This window comes from Molossus molossus, unplaced genomic scaffold (genome assembly GCF_014108415.1).
Source record: "Molossus molossus isolate mMolMol1 unplaced genomic scaffold, mMolMol1.p scaffold_m16_p_8, whole genome shotgun sequence".
Classification (NCBI taxonomy): Eukaryota; Metazoa; Chordata; class Mammalia; order Chiroptera; family Molossidae; genus Molossus; species Molossus molossus.
Genome location: NW_023425402.1, coordinates 16685459 through 16707494, shown reverse-complemented (window position 1 = coordinate 16707494; position 22036 = coordinate 16685459). Strand labels below are relative to the sequence as shown.

Genomic DNA, 22036 nt, shown 5'->3' with positions numbered 1-22036 from the left:
TGCCGGGCTCTGTTCTCAGCCCTCTGCAGGCCTGACCGACAGCCCTACACGCTGGGCTGTGTTACGATTGCCATTTTGCAGATGAGAAAACTGAGGCACCAGAGGCTAAGCAAGCTGCCCGAGAGTGTGTGGCCGAGCCAGGATCCCACCCAGGCTGCTGGTCCCACGGTCTGTGCTCTCGACCTGTGCACCCCATACAGTGAATGTAATCCAGCATTTAAAATGTATGCGGTGCTGAGTTTTTAAACAAGAGTTGGTAGGTCACTTAGGAAACTGATCAAATCAGTTCATAAGCCAACAGATACCGATTGAACAACTACCATGTATGTTTCCCTAAATATACTCAACAACCCAGCTTCACCATTGAACTCAGCAATCCAGGGGGACAGGGGTGCCACACCTGGCCCACGGTGGGCACTCCACGGTTGCCTGTTTTTAACAAATGCGAGAATGAGCAACTGGCGGAGAATTTGGGACAGTCCCAGAATGACTAAAACCAGTAATTATTTACATTTAGAGCTGTGGTAGTAGGGTGGCGGTTTTTTAATTTGTTAATGGCTATTGTATAAAAGATACATTTGAGTACAAAGCAAGACAGAATGTGGTTGAACTGCTTCAGCCTGAGTGTTTGGAAGGAGGGAGTGTGGAGAAGGAAAGTCTCTAGGTCTAAACACCGGAACAGATGACCCCCGAGAACGTTAGAATCTCCCCTGACCAGCTTATTCCAAATGTTTGGACATCGGCACTAAACCTAATCTATGGCCTGATACTAAAAAATAACCTGTTATAAAGTCACCATAAAAAACTCACAGTTTTCAGCCTGATTCAGTCGGCTACATAAACTACAACCAGCATTAATAGCTTCAGTCAGCATTTATGTTGTTCTTCCTATTAGCACAATGGGTTTTACAACCATTTATGAGTTTCTGGGAAGCCTAATAGAAAACACACATAAATGTTCGCCGTGAAAGACGCAGAAGAGTTTTTCTAAGGATCGGTCAGCAGGGGTCGCCACCGCCCCATCGCTAAAGCTTGGGCAGGGCTCCCTAATAGGGAACACATTCTCGGGTGGCTCCGGCAGCAGGCCTCCCTGGTGAGTTTCTGCAGTTTCCTCTTTGGGTTGGCTCCATTCAGACTCTGTCTCTCTCTCCTCCTGTTGATAAATAAACATTTGGGGCGCTTACATGGTACAGACTGTGTACGCAAAAGAAACCCTAAATGTGAACTATCTTTGTCTTCAAATTTACTATGGTTTTTTTTAAAAAGGGATTCAGAAAACTCTCTGAATCTGGAATTATCTATACTGTCCATGTGTCCCTTCATACTTTAAAAAAATATGTCTTTTGAAGGGCATGCTGAGGTTGTCAAATTCTTTACTATGCTGGTGTTTTAAACACAGACTTGCCTCTAAAAATATGTTTTGTTTTGTTATTGGGAATAATAGTCTTGAACATGGAGCGACTGTCAGGTTGATTTGCGGAGCTGTGTGAAATCGATGATTCTTCACAACGATCGATCCCCTATTGGGCTTGGGGAGGCAGCTATAGAGAGATCTGTCCCTTCCTCAAGAAGGCCCTGAGTTCCTCAGAAACACATCCGAGCGCCCCAGTCACTGGGCATCTCTGCCGAAGCGGGTGGGGCGTCCAGTAGGATCCTGAATTCCAGTTCAGCCTAGTGGTAAGGTTTGAGTCCTGCCTTAGGAGTCCAGAATCACTTACTGGCCTCTTCCTGGAAAGAACCATAGGAGTTTGTCACTTAATTCGCCCTCCCATTTAAGGCCAAAATCCTTTCTAGAACAAACAGATGGTATCCTGGGCAACTTGGGCTGCGACGCTCCTCAGCCCAGCCGATGCGGGGAGGGAGCGGCAGGGAGCCCCGGCTGCCATGGTGCTGGGCTTTCCCGTAAACCGCTGTTTGTCTCCCCGCCTGGCCCGTGCTGCCAGCGCCTAGCGACAGAGACCCGGGGACCGCTTCCCGCTCGGGAGCCCCTGGGTCTTTCACAGCCAATTTGACAACATGCTTCTCTCTGGCTGTGAGGCCGAGTTCCGTGTTCTCGGTCTGATGCCAAAGGTGGACGTGAATTCTCCTAACTATCAGACCAAGAGAATTTGACACACCCACGTAGCCTGGAGAGAACAATGCCAAACCCAAAGAGATGATTCCAAGAGACGGGATCCTGGACATGTTGGGAAATGCAGGAGTGATTCATCCCCCCAGCTCCAGGGTTCTCCTCGCCCCGGGGGAGCTCTGGGGTGCTCAGAGAAGCTTCCCTTCAGACAGCTCCTGCCTTGAGTTGATCTCTGGCTCTTTGACTCTCACTCATCCCCCCTTCCTTCCCATTCTCTAATCCACGTAAGTTCTGCAGCCATGCTAGTAACAGCTGTCTTCTGTAGGTCCCATGCTAGTAACGGCTGTCTTCTGTAGGTCCCACCGTGCACCAGACTGTACAGGATGCTTCGTAACAACTGTGCACAACCATAACCAGAGGCAGGAGTCAAACCCAGGCCTCTCGGATACCAGAGAGGGCACCACTCTGCTACCGTGTCTATTATCACAAGACCTCTCAGGAGAGCCTGGTCCTGGCTACCTGACACCCCCAGCCAGGCTCTCTCTGTCCCTTCCCTGATGGTACCAGTGACATGCTAACCTAGCCAGAGGGCCCCAGGCATGACAGTTGAGGGCCAACCAACCTGAAAGATAGCCCAGTTCCTATCTTCTCCAACCCTGCTGTTATTTCGGCCTCAGTGTGTTGTAAGGACCCGGCATAGACATTGTTTTAGGAGACAAAGGGACCATGGGGGTCAGACACCCCTTGTGTTCTAGAGGGTCACTATGGCTCAGAGGTATGGCCCCCAGATTCCACCTGCTTGATAATGTTGCCTCGTGTAACCCGCTATAACTGGGCCACCATACCGTGTCTTTAAGGACTTTCCTAAAGAAGAAAAGTCGCATGTCTCTAGTTCCCCAAACTGGAAATATTAATGAAGACCTCCACAGAGGGTTCTTGGGGGCAGGGAATTACACTGCCCAGCACAACGCCAAATGTCCTAAAACTTCCCTTGGAACATCGATGTCTTGCCTCAGAACAATAGCATGTACATTTCTGCCCACCTGACCTACATCTCTCCTCAGCCCCCTCCTCTTCCTGGACCTTTGACCCTGGGCACCTTGCAATCTGACCTCTCTCAGTTTCTAAAGAAAGGATTCTTCCTCCAAAAGGTTAAAGACAGGCAATATTAAATTCTTATTATTTGATTTTTCTTTTGTTCCCATGACATTATCATTCATGTTTAAACTGATCAAATGTCAGTAGGTGTGGCCATCTTTGTGTTTTCGCTCCAACGATGTACGGCGGCCAGAGCAATGTTCGCTGTGATCTCCCTTGAGCCAGAGCTGTGCTCTTTTTTTCTGAATCCTCTGGTTATAGCGACATGATTTCAAAAGAGAAAAGGAAAAGTGAAAACTTCCTTCAGTCCTCCAGGTATTTCTCATCTCTAGGAAATGCTCTCTGCATAGGCAGAACCCAAATGGACGCCCCACTTTTCACCCAGGTGTTCTGCCGTCACACAGACGAGGTGACAACATTGGTGTAGCGAGCTGGTGTTTGTTGCTGAGAAATGGTGTGAAAGGTCTCGGTAGGCTGTCCCCTTGTAGACACAGTCATGGTCACCAAGAGCTCCTGACATCACGACACTCGTAGCAGAACACAAACACATTATCGAATCAGCTGGAAGGTTCGGCATGAGGAGTGACGTTCTGATGGCCACACGCGTGTCACAGGAACAGGGACGTGGGGAAAGGTCTGAGGCATTCTCAGAAGATGGCAGGCTGGGCGGGCAGCCAGGGAGCCATGCGGTGGTCCTTGGCACCCAGAGATACCTTGCAGAGTGGAAGAAGTTTACATTTTGGACTCCAACAGCCTGAAAAACCCTGGTTTTTCCCCTAACTCATATGGTAGGGTTACTATTTTTAAAATATTTTTCTCTTTGCCTGAGTTCATGATTCTAATCTGTCCTGGGCATCCGTCGGCCCCATGAGAGATGAGGGTTTCTTTAGAGGAATTCCAAGAAAGAAAAAGAAATTCAATATTTAGCTTCTGATATTCAAAATAGCATTTGCAGCAAGACAGTAGCTTCGCAAGCCAAGCTATTGTCTTAAAAGTCCTTTATTTCTTCATTTTAGGACATGAAGAGCCAGGCCTGGAGTACTTAGCTCCAGGCTTGCTGCTCTGTGGTTGACAGACTATCTGACAGAGGCAAATGAATGGGAAAGGCCACCCCTTGTTGCCCAGGGGACTTGGGGATGAAGGAGAGGAGACAGACAGGGCGTCAAGGAACGAGGCACATGTCCAGAAAGGCCCATGGGGCACTTAGCTCGGGTGTCCTTCCAGGGTTTTGCAGGGAGACCAGCAGCCCACTTCTGACACCACACCCTTAGGGGCAACACCCCGTGGTTATCTGGGAGGAAGTAGAGATTCAGAGTCACTGGGAACAGACACGGGACTTGCTTTAACTTCCCAAAACTTCTACCCCATAGATCCCAGGACTCCCATCCCCCGAGTGCCATGAGGTCACAGGGAGGCCCCCCACCCCCGCCCCCTGACTCAGGGAGCAGACAAGGAGGCTGTCTGAGAAACTGAGTGCTCTCATGCAAAAGCACTGGGAATTCTCCAGAGGGACCATTAGAGTATTGCATCAGACTGGGTCAGAATCCAGATTGCACTACATCGAAGTTGTTTTCTCTCCACCCAGGGGTTGGGGGCTCATAAGACAACCACACAGTTAAAAACAAATGCAGGTACATTTCCTCTGTACGTCAGGAGAACCTGGAACTGTTGGCATGCCTTGGGTAATTCCAAGACTCCATTTCTTTATCTGTTAAATGAAGATGAATACCAAATCCCATCTGAATAGCTTCATGGTGTATTTACATGCTAGATGGCATAAACAGCCCCCACTTCAGAAGTGCAGTAGGTGTATTTCTTGCTGTTGCTGGGTAACAGGATTAGAGCTGGGAGAGGAACCTAGGGGTCAGAAGGTGCTAGGCCTGGCCCAGCCCAGGTGGTTCCGTGGTGGGGCATCGACCCACGGACCAAGAGGTCACTGGTTTGAGTCCCAGTCAGGGAACATGCCCAGATTTTGGGCTTGATCCCCAGAAGGGGGCGTGCAGGAGGCAGCCACTCCATGATGATGTTTCTCTCTTTGATGTTTCTCTCTCTCTCCCTTTCTCTATCTCTAAAAAATCAATAAAAACATATTTAAAAAAAAAAAAAGAAGAAGGTGCTAGGCCTGGGACCAGCCCCTTGTAGCCATGATCTCTTCCACAGAGACTCCAACAGACCCCCATCCAGGCTGCAGATGTCAGTCAGAGGTGGACCCTTGGTTTGTTTTTTTTTTTTATCCTCACCCGAGGAAATTTTTCCATTTTTTGTTCAGGTAGAGTGGGAGGGAGAGAGAGAAACAGAGAGAGAGAGAGAAACATCGATGTGAAAGGAACACATCGAGTGGCTGCCACCCGCACAACCGACCAGGGCCGGGGACAAACTGCAACCGAGGTACATGCCCTTAGCGGGAACCAAACCCGGGTCTCTCAGGACCGCAGGCCGACGCTCTAACCGCTGAGCCAAACCGGCCAGGGCGGACCCTTGGTTCTTAATCCCTCTGCAAGTTTGCATGCCAGAGAGACTGTGTACAACTGGGGCCCACAGAGCTGCGCCCGTCCTTTCGAAGACCACCTCGGCATCTGCTCTGCTCCCAGTGAATTTGAGCCCGAGGGGTCTGCATGGCTGCGGGCCGGTCAGCACCCTGGTGCAGAGCATGCCAGCGAACCAGGGCTGAGCTGTGCTTGCAAGAGCTTGTTGGAGGCTAAGCTAGAGTCTTGGCTCCCGGGTCCCCATTCAGCCTCCATGCCCTGGTAAGAGTATATTATTTTCTTAGCTCAAATTGCCGTTTCCAAGTCATTATTTCTCTATGACGAGAAAACAATATTGGGTCTTATGTAATATCAACCTCAATGAATCTGGAAGTGATCATGGAATGGGTGGATTTTTTTTTCTCCTTAAAAAAGAGAAAAATAAATTTGAGATTGTTTGCATATGGCTGAGAATATTTATGAACTATTCCCCCTTGTTTCCTCATTACATATTTTACCCAGTGCGTTTGTGTGTGGTACAAAATAAATCTTTATGGGAAGGGGTGGGGAGGGGAAGAAAGCAGTTAGAGGACTGGGTATCCATCAAGTGCCTGGGACATTAGTGGTCCTGAGTCTTGGGGTCCCCTGGTTTCAGGCTTGTTTGCTGCGGTCTGAGGGTAACCCATCCTGCTACTCGGAAGAAGTTTTCGGGAGAGAGGGTTTTAAATACAGGCACTGAAGGAATTAACATCTCCTTGTTACTCCGGTTTCTTTTCTATCCCCCTCACTCTCGCCAGAGTAGAAAGTTCAGCCCCAGCGGTCCCATGACCTACATGCCGTCAGCCGAAAGAGATAATTGAGTTCTATGGATGGCGGATTGGGCCAGGGTCAGAGGAGGGGGTTGGCAGGTGGGATGGAAAAGAACTGGCAGAGAAGGTATTGGCACTGGCGTTTGTTATTCGATAATAGGCAGCGTGTTAGCACACAGGCCGGCGGTGTCTGCTTTCTGCCGGCTGCGCCTCAGCACAGCTCGTCACTGAGAAGGGTCCCGAGGCAGCAGCACGCTCAGGGCGGTGGCTGATCACTGAGTCGGCAAGAGAAGCAGAGCACCCGCTCGGGGGCTGGTCATTTCCTCCTCTGGGGCTCGGGCCTCATAACGCGAGCTTTTAGAATCTCTCATTCTCTGCCATACCTTGGATTTCTCAGGAACGTACGTCCAAGGGTATGGGGCGAGGGACCGAGAGCAGGGTGACTGTCATATTGATAGCAGTAGTTGACATTCACTGATGCCCTCCTATGGGCCAGGCGGTAGATGAGGCACTTTCCCTGCATAGTCTGAGTGGATCCTCCCCATGGCTCTCCGAGGGTTAGAGAAGTTTAGTCCCGTAGTTGAGATGAGAAGACCAAAGCTCGACGGAGCTGAGGAGCTTGCCCAAGGTCACATGTAGTAAATGCCAAAATGAAGGATGTTTCCAAGATTCGTGGGATCTGGAGCCAATGCAATAAGTACTAACAAGGAATTTTGAAAGACAACCTCAAGGCCTTGGAAAGGGCCCACGCAGTGATGGGGCCTCGAAGCGTCCGTCCTGCCAGCCTCATGTTAAATTCACCCTGGGCAGGGTCAGAATTTAAATACAGCCTTGGCGCCAGGCCACTTGGTCCCATCCTGCTCCCTCATCTCCTCTCTCTACAACGATCACCAGCTGAACCTTCACATTCCTGAGCCGACACACAAGAACATTCTCAGAAAGGGCCACCTTGGTATGTCGCACGATACGTTACAGTTGTGACATGAGGCAGCAATCATGCCCGCTGCCAAATTTTACCCTTCCATCTCAGGAGATCACTAGAGAGAGAGTTAAAAAATTTTTTTAAATGATTAAATTTTTTCAATCACTGTTGACATCCAAGGTTATATTAGCTTTAGGTGTGCATCTCAGTGATTAGACATGTATATGACTTTCCAAGTAATCCTCCCAATAAATCTAGTATCCATCAGACACCATACATAGTTATTACAATGTTATTGACTGCATTCCCCATGCTGTACTTTTCTGAGACTATTCTGTCACTGCCCAGAGTCCTATTCTGTCACTGCCCAGAGTCCTCCCAAGGAGCTTCCGTGGCTGCCCCCGGCCTCTTTGCCAATGTCATAATAGTTCCCAGACCAGAGACTTGGGCACAGCTTTGAGCCTCAGCCCGCTCAGGTCTCCCAGGGGCATTTGAAATCAGAACTTGCAACATCTCACTCCCCATCAGATGTCTCTTTCCCGTGGACGATGATCAATTGGTCAAATTTCAACAGGCGCTCTCTCAGATTTGTTTCTTTTCCCATTTGAGTTAAGATTTTTTCATAATGCTCGGCCGGTAGTGGTTGAGCGTCGACCCGTGCACCAAGAGGCCGCCGGGTTGATTCCCAGTCAGGGCGCATGCCCAGGTTGTGGGCCTGATCCCCAGTGGGGGGCATGCAGGAGGCAGCCAATCAATGTTCTCTCTCATCGATGTTTCTCTCTCTCTCCCTCTCCCTTCCTCTCTCTAAAATCAATAAAGAAAAAATATTTTACAAAAAAGATTTTGTCATAATCTCCCAAACCGAAAAGGGTAGAAAGATCTGAGGAAGCCAACAAACCCAACATAAATCACAAGCACTTGGAGAGGGCAGGGAGCACAGGAAGTGGTGTTGGGTACCCACCCTCTGCTATGGCTCCGGAACAGGCTTGCGATCCCGTTCCCGTCTAGACAATCACTAAGGGAAATACGAGCATTTTCCCAGCGCTGATGCCTCTGTTCTCCCAAACTGAAAACACAAAGCAGATGATGAAGTACAAGTTCAAATGCCGCACCAGGGAGAAGGAAGTATTGAGAAACCAAGTCCAACCTCCAGTCCGTTTTTAAACATTCCAGTGAGCACTCGACTGATTTGTCTTGGGCTGGTGTCATTTCTTTGCCTCAAACCAAAGGCTTTCTCTGAAAAGACAAACGCAGGTGATGTGAGGAGTGGCTCACAGAAGGCACACTGGGGGGAAATCGGACCAAGAAACAGTCTACTGGGCTCTTTCTCCAGGGACAGCACCCCCTTTTTATCTGCTGGAATTAACATCAGGACTGATTCCTCCGATCTCGGTGTCGCGCTGTAAACCAGAGTCTGGGAAAAACAGCTGCTGGGCGCGGGGCTGCCGCACAGGTGCAGCGGCTGCTGAGCGGCGCTCCCAGCCATGTCCTCCAGCTCTGCGCGCTGAGCTCAGGTGGACGGGCTGGGCCAGTGCTCCGTGACCGGCGGTCCCTGGGATCCTGGGTGGGATGACTCAGGGACAGTGAGCTCCCGGAGTTATTCTCCTGAGTATTCTGTTGTATTCTTGTGACTGAATGAATGATCGGAGAGATCGTTACTGGGGCAGAGCTGTCCAAGTCTTCTGCCACATTATCTTCCTATGCATGCTCGCTCTCGGGGCTGCAGGCCTGACAGGTGTCCACGCAGCTGCGACTGCGCATTTCCAGGGGAGCCGCTGCCCGGCGCGCTGGTCCTGTTTTGGAACACTCTGCTTTTTACAACAACCTTCTAAGCATGCCTCCCCGCCACCCATGGTTCTCTGAGGGTAGCACCAAACAGGGCCCCTCACTGTCCTGTGTCTTATCTCCCTTCTCAGGTTGGGTTAGCCATAGTTGATGCTCCCACAAAATCTGGTGCATATCTCTGGCCTAGGACGCTTACACAGTTGCTATTTTTACTTATTTAACAAGCCTTTCTTTATATAAAATGATGTGGTAACTGTGGAATATTGGAAACATATACATAAAAAAAGACAAATGAAGGTTGACTGTGTTATTGTATCTTCTAAAGGTAAGCACTAAGCTCTGATATGTATGCTAATGGTTGCATCGCTAGCAATCTATCAGTCGGTCTATATTTTTAAAAGGCTTAGCTAGGTGTCTGGCAAAGGCTCGCGTTTTAGGCTGTTGGATACTCTTCTGCATCGTGCTAGTGGCTGCCAGGTATTCTGTAGTGTGTGGGGACTGGTATTGTGGTGAGGGGGACAGGATTGGGGATACGCTACTTTACTCTGAAGACTGTGGCCGTATCCAGTGGCAAGGTTGACTAAAGACACTGTTTGCTGTTCCATGCCAGCCCTTGAGAGAGGCCTGACCAAGGCACTAAAGAAACTGGATGACTACCTGAGCACCCCTCTGCCAGAGGAGATCGACGCCAGCACTCACGGGGACAATGACAGGGGGTCCCGGCGCAAATTCCTGGATGGGGACGAGCTGACCTTGGCCGACTGCAACCTGCTGCCCAAGCTCCATGTGGTCAAGGTAAGAGAGGTCCACCCACAAGTGCTCACCAGATTTAACTCCATCTTAGACTTGGGTCACCTGTGTGGTCGGGTCAAGGACAGTGCCACCTGCTGGTGGAGAGTCTGAGCTCTGAAGTCACATGAATAGAAACCCAAAGCCAGCCTCCACTGTGTGCCTGTCGGATAACCTCCCCGAGGTTCAGTTTGCACCTGTAAATAGGCATAGACTGCTTATGTCTGGGGCTGCTGGGAGAATAACATGCATGAAGTGCATGGCTTCTTGCAAGGACTCAATATATGATGGTTGCTACTGTTGTGTCACATATAGGTATATATAGTCCTGTCACTCCAGAGGCCTCTTTTTTGCCTCTTCCTCATAGGCTTTCACTGGCCACGTCCTCACAGCTCTATTAAATGTGCTCTCCTATCAGGTTTCCTTTGTCCTGAGACCCGCCTTCTCCTGCCCTCCAGTGACCCCCTAGGGCAGGCAGGCGTCATCTTCCTTGTGAGATAACGCTGCAAGGAGTAACATCATTTTTTTTTACTGTTTTACTTTGTGACCATCTTCTACGGGCAATGTAACCCTTTCTTAGGTGGATTTCAGGATCGGTGAGTCAGAGAGAAGGGAATTCCGAGGTCATCCCCAAAAATATCCTATCCCAAACTGGGCCACTTTCTGTGCATCTGTGACAGGATCCCGTGCTGCTGAGACCACACACGATGACAATGAGCCCTCACCAGCCATCCCTACCATCTTGGATGGCCTTCAAACGGTCTCCCTGCTGTCTATCCTTGGTTCTCTGGGACAACATGGGACGGGGCTGCTCTTCTAATCTCATTTAAGATCGCAGTTGAGTCCCCCAAAAGTTCCCTAAACTAACACTTCTGTATCCTGTCCTGACCCTCATCAGCCTGGAGAATACAATGGGGTCGTAAAATTAGACTGTTCTCTATTTGTACAGGTGTTTACGTCTTATTGTCTCAGTCAGACAATACACTCTGCAAGGATATGGCTTCTCTGAGCACGATGATGGGCATAGGGTAGCCCTATAAGAAATACTCATTGATGGACCGTTTTGTCATCTAGTTGTGTCTTTATGATACCCAGTTGCTTTCTGCCTCACACTGAGAAGCATCAGATTCTATCATGTATCAGCTGGATATCTACCTGTCTTTTCCAGCTGACACCCTGGGCTAGATTTGCAGACTTCCCTCCAATCACTGCACACACCTACTTGAGCTGAAATCACTTAGCTGGGTGTGCACTGGTGTTCCCATGGGCTCGGTCTGAGCTACAGCCTGGGAAGGAGCCATGCGTACCAGTGCCAACGGGCTGGGCAAAGACAACCTATTCATATGAAGACACTTTGGGTTCAGGGCCAAGCCAATGTTCAATTGCAGGCCCAGCCAAGCGACATCTCTTTGAAGTTATTAATTAGTGCATGCCCCACTCCACCCCCCAAACATCCTTTATTCTCTTTTCCTGAAGAATAAGTGACACCATTAGGGATGATATGATTCCAATTCAGTGACACTGTCATAGTGATGTAATGGAAAGACCCCCCACCCCCATTCTAGAAGTCGGGAGACCCAAGTTCTGGTCTGTATCTGCTACCAATTGATAGCATGAGCTGGGGCAGGTAAGACTCTTTTTGTAATTCATTCTCTCATGCCCAAAAGGAGATGTGGATTCTATTCTTCGCTGCTCTTTGCTCTCTCCCTTCCCTCCTTGCTTCTCTCTCTCTCAGACGTGTGCTGACTACCCACTCAAAAGTCGCTTGTTGAGTAAGGTAAACAAATGGATCACCCAGGCCCTCTGCTTCAGCCTACAATGTCTTCAGTTCCTTCCAGCCCTAACAGATGAAGTTACACCCCTGTCCTTGGATACAGTTCAGTGAGCTGTTCATGGGGAGAGGCTGGGGATCAGAGGGAGGATGTCCCGCGAAGGGCAAAGGCTGAGCCTCGCCTCCTGTCTCCTTGGATTTCTGCTGATCCAGCTTATCAGATCCCAGAGACCTGGCAAACCTCTGAAGTGGAGAAAGAGTGACGGGGAGCCAAGTCAGGCCTCCAGCTTGGCTTCCGACGCCAAAACTTAATCTGGTCTGTGGGAGCTAACTGTTTTCATATGAACGAGTAAATTCAGAACATGAGCTTGGAAGTTCCTGCAAACATCAGAGCTTCCTGTGTGAATCCTCACCCTCTCACTCTTTGTGTGCTCTCTCTTCTCTCCCTCTCTCTCCTTTCTCTCTCTCTCTCTCGCTCTCTTTCAAGTTCATCTTCATCCATGGAAGCCAAGTGCCTCTGGCCCAGGTGCTCATGGAGACAGAGTGCCTGGTGTGAACTTTCACTAGCTGGCTCCCTTCTGGGTTTCATCTCCCCAAGTGAAGCCAACATCCGCGGAAACAACCAGTTCTGGGACTAAGGCGGGTGCTCAGATTCAGGCAGGCAGGACCTGGTGGGCCTCTCGTGGCCTCCACTGGGACCCTTGCCTGGCACTGTGATCCGTGTGGTCCTGCAGCAAACAGGAAGGGGGCTGTAAACACAAGTATATTTTTCATAAATTGCATTTCTTCTGCGTTCAAGCTCAAATGATATCCGTAAGAGCTTGAAGATAAATTCTAGCACGGAGAGACTTGAGGCTGCTCTACCCATCGGTCTGTACTCCACTCCTGCCTGGATTTGCTCGTTAGCCAAGACAGCCTCTTCGAAAGGCTTGTGGGCAGACCCGACGGGCCCTTCACTTTCAGTGAGCAGAGACCAAGGAGCTCTGGTGGTGGACGCGGGCCCGGGCATTCTCTCTCGGCAGGCGTCCTGCTGCAGGCTCTGATTCCATCGCTCTGCTTGTTAGGCGCACCTAGGCCGGACAGAACACGGAGGGGGTGCCTTCTTTGTTGACTGCACCAAACCGGTCATTTTAACTGAAAGGATTTAATATAAAGAAGTAAGTGCTGAGGAACTAAGCAGACAAAATATACAATGCATATCCACCTTTAGAGGCTACTACTACCCTCGGGATCGGCGCGGGCGGGGGGCAGCAAATGGAAGAGGTTGGAATCATTAAAAGTTAGAAACTTAGATGAGGGGGGCCTTGGACCTCTGAGGTGGGGCAATGCTCAGCTGATGCTGGGGGCCAAGTTCAGAGGACAGCTGTGGGGCTGAGACCCAGCCTCTGCGGGGACGGCGGGTCATTTGTGTGCTGGCCTTTCTGAGCTGGTGTGAGGACACTGGTCCTGTATGTTGGCAAAACAGCAAACTGGATGCAACCCCTGTTACAGGAGCAAATAAGACTGACAGGAACAGGAGGCCAATAGGAAGGGGCAAGTCCCACCGCCCTCCTCCACTATAGCAGGCTTTCTGTCTAGCGCCCCCTATTGGTAGAGCCTAACTAGGACTCGCAGGCAAAGCAGAGGCTGATTTAGGCGATCAGCCCCAGCATCACAGAGGCAAACACAAGGGTAGGTTTGGAGATAAGCAACAATAACAGAATAACTGGCACTGGAGGGATTCTGGGGACAGCTCTTCCTTTATCACTTACGTAGGGCTGAGTGGCAACGTGGAGAGGACTGTGGATTAGGAAGCAGGGACTATAATAAATGTTATTACTCCATAATATTGGTTGAACTAATTATTTTCCTGTGTCACGTTGTGTAAGCCACTAAATCTCTGGTGGCTTCAGCTTGCTCATGGCTAAGGATCTTCAGTCTTTAAAATTAAGTGATTTTACTACATTTGACACTACATGCTCTTTGATGTTAGGGTAACTCAGGATGGTAAAGGTGAAATATAACTGTTTATTAAATCCCTACTTATTTAACCTCTTTGCCTTCCTTTGTTCATCTGAAGAATGGGAGTACAATATACTCTGTCTGTAGAGTTATTTAGAGATTTAAATAGCTTGCAAAATGCTCAAAGTAGTGTCTGGAGCAGGGCACATAGTAAATAAATATTTGCCATTGTGGTTACTCTTATCAAGAGCATTATTGAGATTAGCAAGTGGTATAGAAATTAAGAAGCTGTGGTCCTGTCCTTCTGTTGCTCACCCCCAGGGAAGTGAGTAACACACTGAACCAGTAACTGTGACTCAGAATAGAACAGAGCCCAGTGTTACAAGAGCAGTTCCAAACAGATGTCAGAGAATGAGGGGAAATGCATCCTCCTTGGAAATGTGATCATATCTATGGGACTGAGCTTTTCATGCAATAGGTCGTCACTGTTCGTCACTCAGCCCATCTTTCCAGGGAACCCTGCACACCCCTGGCAGCAAAATGAGGGTGAAAGCTGAGAGTGGGTGATCTGGGGGTTCTCTGAGAGGGAGGACCCTGGGGCTGGTGGTCTGGGCCCTCTCTGAGAAGAAAGCAAGGGAAGGAGTCAGAGATCAGTGCCTTAGGAGAGAGGCTACCCTTTCCTGTCCCACCCCAGCCCCTGGGGGACAGAGGAGGACCAGCTGCTTTGCGGCCCCCATGCACAGTGCAAATAAAGCACTCAGAATTTCCAGACGTTGCCAGCAGAGCATTAAACCAAGACTGTGAGGCTTCTATGACCACACAGGTCACAGGTCTGTGAATACCTCCCTGGCTAGTGAGACCTTATAAAGAGATTTCCCTGCCCCGATCTATGAAGGAACACATGCAAATGGGTAAAAGGTGGGTCTCGGTGAATTATAGTAGGTAATGTTTCTTGAGCACTGAGTCTGAGTCAGCCATCCCTGCAAGCACTTGTGTGTGTGAATTTATTACCCCAAAGTTGGTCCTATTATTACCTCCATTTTAGAGATAAAGAAATTGGGGCTCAGAGAGGTTAAGCAACTAGTCCAAGGTCACACAGCTGTAAAGTAGTGGAGTCAGGGTTGCAGATCCAGTCAGTTGGGATGCAGAGCCCATGCTTTTAACCACTATGCTACTGCTTCTCTGCACACAAACACCACCTCCCAGAATGCCCCAGTCCACTGCCCCCAGTGTGGTGAACGAGGGAGAGAAGAGAAATCACTGTTCACTCCCACATCGGACCCTGAGCCTGGATATATATATTCCAACATCCAATTTACTTTTAACGTTTTTATTCCCTTCTATAAACAAGGATGCTTATGTAAAACAAAATGGATACGGGAAAGTAGAAAAATACTGGACTATAATTCTGTCAGACACAACCACTGGTAACACATTGGTACACAGACTTCCAGTCGTCATAGGGTTTCCCCAGGCCCCCCCCCCCCCTGCATCCTAACACGTGGCTGCCGGCCACCTGTGATGCAGGGAGGGTTTCTGGGCGCGCACACTGGGCTGCACCACTAACACCCTCTCAGTGATGGGTTTCCTGCTCTCACACCCTCTGTCCCGCCATCTCCGTTGCAGATCGTGGCCAAGAAATACCGCAACTACGACTTCCCGGCCGAGATGACGGGCCTGTGGCGGTACCTCAAGAACGCCTACGCCCGGGACGAGTTCACCAACACCTGCGCCGCGGACTCGGAGATAGAGCTGGCCTACGCAGACGTGGCCAAGCGCCTCAGCCGGTCCTGAGCGCCGCCCGCCGCCCGCAGGGCCCGCTCCCAGGACTCCAGCCTCGGGACCCCCTTCCACAGCGCCGCGCACGCCCCCCTGGCCTGGCCACGCCGGCTGGCGGCATCAGCACCTCCGCCAACCCCGCCCGTCACCCATCACACAGGACTCTGCAAGCAGAAATGCTACACGCAGTCCAGCCCTCCGCCTTTGGGCCCGTCTGGGCCCAGTGTAATCGGGGTCAGTGTTGCAGACCCCGCCAAGGGGATTGTCACTGGCCCCTGCTGCCAATATCAGAGCATCTCCCCCGTGCATTAGGAACACGCACGGCTGCTGTCCTCCTCCCCTCCTCTTTGTCAGTAACCTCAAGGCCAAGGACAAATGCCATCCTAGTTCTTATGCGACAGAGATCCCCCGCTCTCTTTCAGAGAGAATGGAGAGGGGCCGAGCAGGCTTGGCATCTGAGACGTACCTGAGTCCCTCGCCACTTTCTGCCACTCCTGTCACGCGGGGCGCTGAAGGCCAGATGGGAAACCACGCCAGACCCGGTGTCAGCGTGCCGCCGCGCCCCTGGCTGACACGGCCCTCGGCCCTCGGAGGTTAGGCTGCCCAGGTCTCGCCAGCAAGGGAAACTGCATGCACTTCCAGACTGGGGAGGGGGGAGGGGAGGCAAGCAGTGTTGATGCCAAAGGGCCCACGGGGGTCTACCAGCCATGGGGGTTGCTTGCTTGGGGGTAGTTGCTTTGTTGCAGGTTACATGCCTGGCTTGGACTATGTTTCTCCACGGGTGAATCTTGGTCTGTGAGAAAGCAGATGAAGATGAGTGTGGGAGGCGGAGGGAGGGAGGGAGGGAGGGAGGGTGATGATGAAAAAGTTCTTAATGATGCTCAGTGTTCCCTGGAAATTTTGAAGACAGGTCTTCTCTCTCATAATCTAACTAAGTGTTGAACTGGTGATGTCATGTAACTACCAACCTTACAGCAGAAACCCAAGAATTGGCCAAAAATGACTTTGCAGGCTCTTCACATTGTCCCTGGGCCTGACCTGCTACGTGGGTGGTCTCAGTGCTCTGGGCTGATCCGACCGCAGTGACCTGGGGTGAGAGTCATGTTGAGGAGGTGGCATCATCTGGAGCCTTAGGAAAGTCCTTGAGCCTCTCTGACTGGGAAACCATGCGGGTTGAACTTGAAAAAAATATGTATGCCCATCTGGTTAATGACTCAACTACCAGATGAAAAAGAGGAATCTTTTTTTGTTGTTAGACAATACTGCTCTCCTTGGTCGTTCTTGAGTGCCACCTCTTTAACATCTTACCCTGCTTGAGCATGGGGACCAGTGCAGAGGAGACTAAGCAATGGACTGATCACCAGCTCCCTCTCCCAGGGAACGCCTGTGAGAACACCCACCCACCACCCACCCTCACCCTCACAATCCCCCCTTCTGTGCTGCCTGTCGTGGAGAGCGGTTCCCAGCAGGAAAGCCCCAGGACTTGGTCATTGCTCAGGGAGGGCAGACAGCATGGGTCCCTTCCCTAGAAACATCAACAAACTTAACCAAGCACTCCCAAGACCTACTGCCTCCGGGGACCTCTGAAGAAAACCGTGACCCCGTTGATCAGAGCGGAGGGGAGGAAGCAGGGGTCTCCTTCGGCCCCACTGAAGAAGAGGAAATTTCTCAGTAGGACATTTTATAAGCCTGAGAGTTTTGAAAAAGCAGAATGAGTCGATTCATTTCCACCTCTAAAGGATCCTTTCCACAGCTCCCTGGAAACTTGCCCCCCCCGCCCCGCCCCCAGTGGTTTAACAAGGAGAAATGGTGAGGAAATAGTCCTCTGACCATAAGGAACAGCCCCTTACTGGCCTCAGAGGGGATGAACGCTTGAATGATCCCAAAGGCCTTTTAATTAGTGTGACAGTCTGTTGTCCAGGGAGATCTTTCCCCGACCTGAGAAGAAAACAGGAGCCCGGTGGCCCAGCTCCCCGGCGAGCCGATACACCCAACAACCCTGATGTTCAGAATTCCACCGACTGGCGAGACTTTAAAAGCAGTTTTTAAAAACAAACAAGCCAAACCAAATCAATATTGTTGTTTCTAGATGTTCCTTCTGTGGTTGACTTCATTTCACATACATAACAACATTAATAGGCACTGGAGGGGGCAGTTATATAATTAATTATAACCATTTAAAAAAGAGGAGTCAGAGATGGAAGGGCACTTAATTCAGAAATATCTTTTTATTTCAACAATAGATTATTATATAATGCAAATATTGACTTAGAGATTTAAGGTCTTATGACCAGATTTATCAGAGTATTTTAAAGTAATAATAATATTGTCTTCTGATTATTTTCTTTTTTCAAATGAGATTTTTCTTTAGATTCTTCAGCCTCCTGGGGCTTTCGCCATAACCTTGTCATATACACAGCAAATCACCTCCCAGTACCGGTGTGGTAGGTTCTTAGATGTCCCAGAACCAAGTCAGGCACCTCGCAGGTCTGCAGTTTGACCCCACCCTCCAGAGTTGTAAGACAGGAGGTAACCCTCGTCATGAGTCTTGAATGGACCCTGATCCCTCAGAAAACATTTCAGTGGCCCAGAAAGGGGATTCATGTGGGTGGCAGTCCTGTTTGGTGTTTCATTTGTTTCACTCCTGTGTTCACAGTTTTTGTGGGGTAGGGGCCTAGTGGGAGGCAGAGGCAGAAACAGGAGTCAAACCCTGAACATTGTGTTGAATTTACCCGTCCACTTAGCGCTGCCTACCTCTCAGCGTGGCCCACAGTGAAGTTATTGGATGAGATTTTAAGAACTCTAAAAGACGAGCCAGATAAGAAAAATCTCGATCCATCCAGAGCACAGTCCCTTCTATTGTTTGCCTGCATCTCTTGACAAAGGAAGTCAAATAAATGCCTGACAATTCCGAATCACAGGCCTCAAGATGAGGATCTTGTTTTAAATGTTGGGGGTGTAGCGCCCTGGCTGGTTTGGCTCAGTGGTTAGAGCGTCGGCCTGCGGTCCAGAGAGATCCAGGTTCAGTTCCCGCTAAGGGCACGTGCCTCGGTTGCAGTTTGTCCCCGGCCCTGGTTGGGTCATGCGGGAGGCGGCCACTCGATGTGTCCGTTTCACGTGGATGTTTCTCCCTCGCTCTCTCTTCCTCTTTCTCCCTCCCACTCTATCTGAACAAAAAATGGAAAAATGTCCTCGAGAGGATAAAAAAAAAATGTTGGGGTGTAGCTACCCAGCACGAAACGAATGCATTGGAACTTAAAAAACACTCCATCAGTTTCTTTGGCCACAGGACCGGTGTGGTTTCAGCTCCCCGGGCAATGGCACTGTCCTCCGTGTTCACGTCTCCCGCTGGGGGGCCAGTGAGGATCTTGAGTTTTCATTAGAAAAAAACATGTTTTCTAGTCTTTGTCAAATGAAGCAACAGAAGCTCTTCACCACACCTGTGCCTGTGGGCCACTTTGCACTGTAGAATTGTCACAAAAAGCATCACGTCCAGAACAGCCTCTGAAGCTCTCAGAGTCCCCGGAATCCGCAAGGTCTGGAAAAGTACAATTAAAAGGGATGCGGAGTGAGAAAGATGCAGGTCTATCTAATAGGAGATTTTCCAGTGGGCATCTGTATCTCAAATTCAATTGGCCCAGAGGCAGCCGATAGCCAGGAGGGGCTGGTGTGTCTCAGCCCCTTTCCCACTGGCCCGGGGCCATTCAGTAGCAGAGTGGATCCAGATGACGGCGTCTCCCTCCTGGGAAAGGTGAAGCATTCACTTACAGCTACAATGAAGTCCACAGGTCCCAAGGGATCACTTCCTTATTTTTGTATATGACCTTAAAGAGAATCTTCAGCACTCGAGAGAGAAGCGTGCACGGAAAGCATCCTGGTGGTGATGTGAGGAGAACGGACCGGCTCACATCCCTGGCCGTGGGCCCTCTCTGCACACAAGGCCTATTGTCTTCTGTTCCTTGCTCGTCAGCACTCAAACCAAACATGCTGCCTCATGAACACACATCTCTCCCTTGGTCAGTGTTCTCCTCCCAGCTTGGTGTCAGGGCACTTTCATTGCATAATTAGGTATGATTCGAGTATGCATAATTTTATTTAATGTTACTTAAGAAAATAGATCTGATCCTTCCCTCCCCAACCACACATAAAAGAAAAGATGACCTCACGAGAGGGTTTGGGCTCATCTGTGTGTCTGCGAAAGCAATCTATTGTATGGCAAAACATAGTTTTAAGGATCCAGTTATCTGAGGTATATTTTGTATAGCTAGAGATTTCACAATATTGACTATGCATATATTTAAAACACAAAATATCCAACTGATGTTTGAATTTGTCTTACTTCCCCATTTTATAAGCTAGAGAGTTCATTAATTTAGCAAAAGATGCCTGGCTTTTAGGAAAGAACAAACGTCTCGTTTTATAAAGACCCTCCAAATGATGGTTACTTGATTTTTCTCAAGACATTTTTTAACTGTGGTGGTAACAAGCCTTGTTTTCCAGACTTAATGACTGTAAAATGCCTTTCAATGAAGATGTTGCTGAGTGTTTTCCTCATCTGAACCAGTTATAAATTTGTTTCCCAGTTTTGATTCGTATTGACTGATTCAAATAAAGTTGGTTTATTTTCAAATATTACCGAAGGGATCATCAGACTTTTTATTTGAGGTGGGGATTTCCTGTGCTGTTTAAAACGACAAATGTGAGCCCTGGCTGGTTTGGCTCAGCGGCAGAGCATCGGCCCGCGGACCAGTGAGTCTCGGGTTTGATTCCAGCCAAGGGCACGTACCTCGGTTGTGGTTTGTCCCCGGCCCTGGTCAGGGTCGTGCAGGAGGCAGCCAGTTGATGTGTCCTTCACACATCAATGTTTCCCTCTCTATCCTTTTCTCTCTCTCTCCCTCCCACTCTATTTGAAGATAAATAGAAAAATATCCTCGGGTGAGGATTAAAAAATAAATAAGTAAACAAATAAGATAACAAATGTGAAATACTTCTCTTTTTTAAATAAAGATTATTTTATTTCCCATTATACAAGAAAATACAAACTTCGGTGATCAAATAGATGTTTTAAAAAAAAGAAAATATGTTCATTCTCCTTAAGAATCAACATTTTATTAAAGAAAAGATGGAAGAAGAGAAGGCAAAGCACAAAGCCTGTGACCCAGCCATCCAAAAACTGATTTTTATTTTAGCAAGGCTACAATTCTATCGTCGTACACAGCTAGATTAAAAAAAAAAAAAATCTGATGTTCCTCCACATTTCTCGTTTCAATTTTCTGTCTGAACTGTAGGGCCTAGGGGTGGCCAACAGAGACAGTCCAGGGGTGATTTAAGAAATACTAAGTCCAGCTGATGTGGCTCAGTGGATTGAACGTTGTCCCATGGACTGAGAAGTCCCTGTTCCATTCCCGGTCAGGACACATGCCCAGGTTGCAGGCTTGATCCCCAGTAGGAGGCGTGCAGGAGGCAGCCAATCAATGTATCTCTCTCACATAGATGTTTCTATCTCTCTCTCCTTCCTCTCTCTCTCTGAACAACAAAACAACAACAACACAAGAAATATCTTAAGATGCTGGTCCACCTGTACTCAAGCTCAGCCCTCAGTGCCCAAGCCCCTCTGCATTCCTGGCCTGAAAGTCCCAACCTTGGCACCACGTCGCGGATTGTGCATTCAGGTCACCAGAGTCCTGAGTACGTTTTACCTGAAGTCAGCAGAATGCTGAGAAGGACCTCTGGGAGCGCTCACATGGCTAACGGTGTGACGGGCCTGGCAGTCCCGTGTCCTGCCTGCTCTCAGAACCCAGCTTCTCACGGCCTTGGATGGGATGAACCCCTGGCTCAGGGAAAAAGTCCGGTGGGAGGCGCAGCCTCAGCACAGGTGCAGCAGATGCTGTCAATGGTCATGTCTCCGTCCTGAGCATCCCGTCTTCCTCCACCTCCCAATGCCTCCCCACTTCCCACCTGCTCCCTCCCTCCCTACTCATGTTTCTAAGCCCAGTTTCAGGGATGAGGCACCAATGGTCTGAGCTCATCTTCTTGGCTGTGGTTGGTTTCTGAGTGGGCCCTGGACCACGTTCCACCCAGTATTGTGAGGGAATATTTGTTCAGGAACTTGGAGTCGATTGCTATCCCTCTGGCGGAGCAGGGCTTGGGTGCATGCTATTCTGTATCTATCTGGAATTGCTGCTGTTAGTCACTCCCCACCACCCTCTTCCCAATTAAAAACTAAGCTCCTGTTCAGCCAGTGTGGCTCAGTGGTTGAGCGTCGACCCATGCACCAAGAAGTCGCCAGTTCGATTCCCGGTCAGGACACATGCCCAGGTTTTGGGCCCGATCCCCAGTGGGGGGCATGCAGGAGGCAGCCAATCAGTATTCTCTCTTATCAATGTTTCTATCTCTCTCTCTTTTTCTTTCCTCTCTCAGTAAATTCAATTAAGGAAAAAGAGAAAAGAAAAAAACAAAAACAAAAAACTAAGCTCCTTTAAGGGATAGAGTGTAGGTTATCTAAATGGGGGCCAGATCTCACCTTGTCTAGCACTTAGCAAATACTAGATGCTCAAAAATATTTTATTAGTGGTTGTCTGGAGAGGTCATGAGACAGTATTCTAGATT

At 49.3% G+C, this 22036-nt stretch overlaps 1 protein-coding gene across 2 annotated transcripts in view; it reads left to right on the top strand.

Moving 5' to 3' along the window:
- CLIC5 (chloride intracellular channel 5) overlaps nucleotides 1–16243 on the top strand; it is a 150225-nt gene extending 133982 nt beyond the window's left edge. For both annotated transcript variants that reach the window (XM_036249411.1, XM_036249412.1), the window contains exons 5-6: nucleotides 9758–9942; nucleotides 15275–16243. In XM_036249411.1, the coding sequence (XP_036105304.1) occupies nucleotides 9758–9942; nucleotides 15275–15442 (353 nt within the window). In that variant the 3' untranslated portion in view covers nucleotides 15443–16243. The remainder of the gene's footprint in view (nucleotides 1–9757; nucleotides 9943–15274) is intronic.
- The last annotated feature ends 5793 nt before the right edge of the window (nucleotides 16244–22036 follow it).